This window comes from Lynx canadensis, chromosome A2, assembly GCF_007474595.2.
Source record: "Lynx canadensis isolate LIC74 chromosome A2, mLynCan4.pri.v2, whole genome shotgun sequence".
Taxonomy (NCBI): domain Eukaryota; kingdom Metazoa; phylum Chordata; class Mammalia; order Carnivora; family Felidae; genus Lynx; species Lynx canadensis.
In genome coordinates, this window is record NC_044304.2 from 11009845 (window position 1) to 11016260 (window position 6416).

Below are 6416 nucleotides of genomic sequence, written 5' to 3' on the forward strand. Positions count from 1 at the left end.
GCAGTGTAAATGCACGTATTGTTCACTCACTCACACTATAATTTTATGACAGAATTTTTAAAGATGAGATATTAAGGTGAGGGCAATGGAAGAAATAATATCATCATCCAATTAAATAATATAAAATCTGCCACTAAAATCTTCACTCCAGTGAATAAAACACTTTAAATATGGACACCAAATATCCCACACTTCAATGAGTAGATGTACATCATCGAAAACATATTTTCCACCACGAAATATGACGTGACTCAAAATTTTACTTTATCATATTTCAGGTCTTCTCTGACACTAAACCCAAGTCAAGTCACTCGGTTTATTCAAATTTATGTCTTTGTAGATTACATGTGGAACATGTTTTTCATAAGCAATTTTTGCCTTACTATTCTATATCAGGGGTACTGTGGATGCTGAGCTGATAAGAGGGAGAACAGGATCCTAAGGAGGATCATAAAACCTCATGACAAAACAAACTAGTAACAAAACAAACTAGTATGTTAAAGTCTACATTACCAGGAGGAGCATTTAAGGCGGTAAGGTAGAAAGGAATCGCAGACACAGAGTGAAAAAACTGTGGTCTCAGAATTTCTCTACCATAAAATTATATAAAGGGCCTCAGTTGCCAAATGTAGTTTATTCCATAAAACTAGTACAGTTCGTCACTATATGAGGCAAATGGGAATCTCCAAATTTCTCTTGATTCAAGGCTGGGACTAAATTAGGAAATTAAGAAAACCAGAAAGGAAAAATTGTTAGCTATCAGAAGGAGCAGGATGTTAAACAAAAGGACTTATTTAAATTCAATAAAGCAGTTGAACTTTAGAAAAATTGAAATTCCAGGATATGAATAGAGGGATTAAGTTCTTCCATGATCCGATTAAAGGATCACAATCTCTGGCTGTTAAGCTTTGAGCCAGCAATCACAGGTACTTCTGGGAAAATGGCCCTTTTATGACTTCCCTCTGAAAAGTAAATTTAGAGCCTCCTTTATGTCTCTGTTCCTCAGGCTGTAGATGAAGGGGTTCAACATGGGCGTGACCACCGCGTACATCACCGAGGCTGTGGCACTCGAGAGTGAGCTCTGGGTAGCAGTAGAGCTGAGGTGCACTCCTAGGCTGGTACAATAAAATAAAGAGACAACCGAGAGGTGAGATGTACAGGTGGAAAATGCCTTATACCTGCCCAGAGCTGATGAGATCCCACGTATGGAGGAAACTATCTTAGAATAAGAGTACAGGATCCCAGCCAGGGGAGCACCACCCAACAGCACAGCTGCAAAATATATCACCAAGTTATTAAGAAAGGTGTCAGAACAGGCAAGTTGGATCATCTGATTGAGTTCACAGAAAAAGTGGGGGATATACAAGTGTGTACAGAAGGACAGCTGCAACACCATTAAGGTTTCTAACAAGGAATGCAGGATGTTCATGATCCAGGACACCAGAACCAGCAGCCCACAGAGCCGGGGGTTCATGATGACCGTGTAGTGCAGGGGGTGACAGATGGCCACAAAGCGGTCATAGGCCATCACAGTCAAGAGGAAGTTGTCTAAACCTACAAAGAGTATGAAAAAGTACATCTGCAGGATGCAGCTTTCGTAAGTTATTATTTTTCTCTGTGTGTGTATATTCACCAGCATCTTCGGGACGGTGGTGGAAGTGACACAGATGTCTACAAAGGACAGGTTGGCAAGGAAGAAGTACATGGGCGTGTGGAGGTGGGAGTCAGAGTTTACAGCCAGGATGATGAGCAGATTCCCAAGTATGGTGACCAAGTACATGGACAGGAACAGCCCAAAGAGGAAGGGTTGCAATTCTGGTTCCTCTGAAAATCCCAGAAGAAGAAATTCTGAATTTCGTGTATCATTGCCTAGTTCCATGTAGTCGATGTGACTATCAAAATAAGAGAAAAAGAGGATGACACAACCATGCATTACTAACCTGGCTGATACTAACCTGGCTGGTACATTTCTGCACTCAAGAAATTAATTTTTATACTTGTGGATGGAACTAGACAAGAATATTAATATCTAGGGAAAAAAAGGAAACTATCTCAACATAAAGCCATTTATGAAAAACCCACAGCAAACATGATACTCAAAGGTGATGCAGTGAACATTTTCCTGTATCATCTGAAACAAGGGAAGGATGCCCGCTTTCACAACTTCTACTCAACATAACACTGGAAGTTCTAGCCAGAGTAATTAAAGAAAGAAGAGGTATCCAAACTGTAAAGTAAGAAATAAATTTATGTATGTAGATGATGTGATCGTATATGTAGAAAATCCTGAAGATGCCACCAAAAAAATTGTATCACCAATAAATTAATTCAGCCAAGTAACTGGATACAAAGCCAACCCGGAAAAAATCAGTTGCATTTTTACATATGAAGAATGAATGATCTGAAAAGGAAATAAAACAATTCCCTTTATGTGACCTCCAAAAGAAGAAGACTGTCACCTCACACCAGTCAGAATGGCTAGTATAATGAGACAAGACACAAATGTTGGTGAGGATGTGGAGAAGAGGGAACACTCATCCACATTGGTGGGAATGCAAACTGGTACGGCCACTGTGGTAAACAGTATGGAGGCTCCTCAAAAAATTAAAAATAGAAATACTACATGATCAAGTAATTCCATTACTGAGTATTTACCCAAAGAAAACAAAAACACTAATTTGAAAATATATGTGCACCCCATGTTTACTTGCAGCATTTTTTATAATAGCCAAGATATGAAAGCAACTCATGTGTCCACTGATACATGAATGGCTAACGTAGATTAGTGTATAGCTAAGTAGATAAAATATATATTGGTATATATCTAAGTAGATAAAGTATATATTAGTGTGTGTGTGTGTGTGTATATATATATATATGTGTGTGTGTGTGTGTGTATCTATTAATATCTATATTGGTATATATCTAAGTAGATGAAGTATATATTGGTATATATTTATGTATATATATTGGTATATATCTAAATAGATAAAGTATATATTGGTGATATATATATATATTGTGTGTATATATATATATATATATATACATATATATATAATGGAATATTACTCAGCCATAAAAAGAATGAGACCTTTCCATATGCAACAACATAAGTGAATCTAGAGGATGCTACACTAAGTGAAATAAGTTAGACAAAGACAAATATCATATGATCTCACTTATAGGTATAATGTAAAAACAAGAACAGACAGACAGATACTTAAACACAGAAAACAAACTGGTACTTGCCAGAGGGTAGGTGGGGTGGGAGTGGGGGTAGATACAGGGTATTAAGAGGTACAAATGAGATCTTGCCATTGGTAACACCATGCATGGACCTAGAGAGTATAATGTTAAGTGAAATAAGTCAGTCAGAGAAAGACAAATACCATATGATTTTACTCATCAATGGAACTTAACAAACAGAACAAATGAACAAAGGAAAAACAGACTTTTAACTATAGAAAAAAAAGTGATGGTTTCCAGAGGGGAGGTGGGTGGGAGGATGGGTAAAATAGGGGAAGGGGATTAAGAGTACATTCATCATGATGAGCACTGAGTAATGTATACAATTGTTGAAGCACTATATTATACACCTGAAACTAATATAACAATGCATGTAAATTATACTGAAATTAAAAAATAAATTTTAAAAAATACAAAAATCACCCAACATCCCTTAAACTACAAAAAAAATCCCAAAATATGATGAACTAAAAAAAATAAAATCTACCACAAAACTGTCTTCATTCAGGTAAGAAACTGAGAAAGAAGAAGTTATACATTAACTAAGAGAATTTAAAACACTTTTATGGCCAAATTATCTCCATATAATTCAACAGAGAAAAATAAACTGTAAAAATAATTTGAAATGCTGACAGTTATAGCAAATGAGCATATAATATGTGGGCATATAATTACAATTGGCGAATCAAAATGGCCACCAAGTATATGAATTTTGTTCAAACTCACTGATAGTTTACGACAAAAACAAGAAATCTCTTCCACATCCATCTTCCTGTCAAAAAAGTTAAATCTTCCTGTCAAAAAATTAAAGAGCTGCCACACCAGTTGGGATTGGAACTGTTAAACAGGCAGTAACACGGTATTCTTTAATTTTCATAGCGGAAATGTGACGTGCTATAACATTTGAGATAAATTATCTGAAGACAGCTCTAAGTATTAAAAATATAGATATGTGTTATTTAACTCAGGATTTCTCGATCTCAGCACTGTTGACGTTCTGGCCCAGATCATTCTCTGGTGGAGTTTGTCCTGGGCATTGTAGGATGTTTACAGCATCTCTGGTCTCTAGTGACACCTCCCCAGTCTGACAGCCTAAAACGTCTCTGGACATTGCTCAATGTCCCCTGGAGGACAGAATTGCCCCCAGTGGAGAACCAGCATTTTAACTCAAACTCAAAATATTTTTGTAAAATTTATATAATGGCAATTTAATGAAAAAGAATATGAAAAGTCCTGAAAAGCATGAATGACACGGACACACCCTGAAATATTAGGCAATCCCTGAAATAATGAATTAGCATTATACTAGCTGATGGAGGCAAGTCTGTAAAGTTGAGGGAGACAAGCTATTTAAAGTAGACAAGCGGGGCGCCTGGGTGGCGCAGTCGGTTAAGCGTCCGACTTCAGCCAGGTCACGATCTCGCGGTCCAGGAGTTCGAGCCCCGCGTCAGGCTATGGGCTGATGGCTCGGAGCCTGGAGCCTGTTTCCGATTCTGTGTCTCCCTCTCTCTCTGCCCCTCCCCCGTTCATGCTCCGTCTCCCTCTGTCCCCAAAATAAATAAACGTTGAAAAAAAAATTAAAAAAAAAATAAATAAAAATAAAAATAAAGTAGACAAGCTATTTAGAAAAAGACAGCACCAGACCCTAAAGGCCATTTACAATGTGCGTAAGATTCTGTTCATGAATTTGTATAAAAGTGTGTGAATATTTGTGTGTGCATAATATAGAAGTTTAAGTTTCAAAAGAAACTCAGAGCTTACGGAACAAAGCCTAGCAGGGAGGGTGATAATAGGTTAGCCATGGACCTCCTTCACACAACTGTATGAAACACCCTGACAGTCTAAAACTATAGAGAGGTATAAAATAACATTAATGTAGTGACATCTTGTGGATCAGTAATTCAAGATTAAGGTGCTAAATACTTGGAAATAAGGGCACCTGGCTGGCTCAGTCAGTAGAGCATGAAACTCTTGATCTTGGGCTTAGGAGTTCGAGCCCCACATTGGACACAGAGATTACTTTTAAACAACATAAAAACTTGGGGGAGGGCATCTGGGTGGCTCAGTCAGTTAAACATACAACTCTTCATCTCAGCTCAGGTCATGATCTCATGGTTTGTGAGTTCGAGCCCCAAGTCAGGTTCCATGCTGACAGCGCAGAGGCTGCTTGGGATTCTCTCTCTCTCTCTCTCTCTCTCTCTCTCTCTCTCTCTCTCCCTCTCTCTCTGCCTCTCCCCCCTCAAAATAAATAAATAAATAAATAAATAAATAAATAAATAACAAAAACCTGGAAATAAAAGAATATAACAAATACAACAAAAAGCCTTTTTTAAAAGTGGGTATGAAGCATTATTTAAAATTATGATTTTATCTTATATACAGATATATATATTAATTCATATTTGTGCAAGAAGAAAAGAGGAACTTTAGTCAAATGACAAAGAAGAATGCCTTCCAAACCATGGTTGAAGGTGATGTGACTTTGAGAAATAGATCTAATTACAAAAGCCCAAAAGGTACAATAAGGAATAACAGAAAGGTGGAGACTGGTTGGAAACATGTATAAAAAATGACTTATTAATTCAAACGATGCAGAAGAACTCTCTACACTTAAAAAAGTAAGAGGTGAGAAGAAAATATACATAAAGAACCGAACATCAACCCATGAAGTTGGTGGGAAAACTCCAATTCTTATATTTGAAAAAATGCAGTCAAAAACAGGAATATAAACACTCCAAACCCACCAAACAAAAGCACAGAACTGGCCCAGACAATTTTCTTTGTTTTTTTTTTTATGTTTATTTTTGAGAGAGAGAGAGACAGAGCATGAACAGGAGAGGAGCAGAGAGACAGGGAGACACAGAGTCCGAAGAAGGCTCCAGGCTCCGAGCCGCCAGCACAGAGCCCCACGCGGGGCTCAAACTCAAACCGTGAGATCATGACCCAGGCCAAAGTCAGAGGCTCAACCGACTGAGCCACCCAGGCACCCCTGGCCCAGACAATTTTCAATAGAGAAAGCCAATGTTTACGAAACCCACAAATATACTCATCCTCACCAGTAAGGAAGTAACTGCAATGTAAAGCTTTTTTTTAGTATTTCCTTTTTCACCTATTAATTTTTTTAAATGCTTATTTATTTTGAGAGAGTGGGAGAGACAGAGCGTGAG

At 37.6% G+C, this 6416-nt stretch overlaps 1 protein-coding gene across 1 annotated transcript; it reads right to left on the minus strand.

Moving 5' to 3' along the window:
- Positions 1-949: 949 nt before the first annotated feature.
- Positions 950-1885, minus strand: LOC115505291 (olfactory receptor-like protein OLF4). Its single transcript, XM_030302811.1, has one exon. It carries the CDS (start codon positions 1877-1879, stop codon positions 950-952), a length of 930 nt encoding a protein of 309 aa, XP_030158671.1. The 5' UTR covers positions 1880-1885.
- Between the last annotated feature and the right edge of the window lie 4531 nt (positions 1886-6416).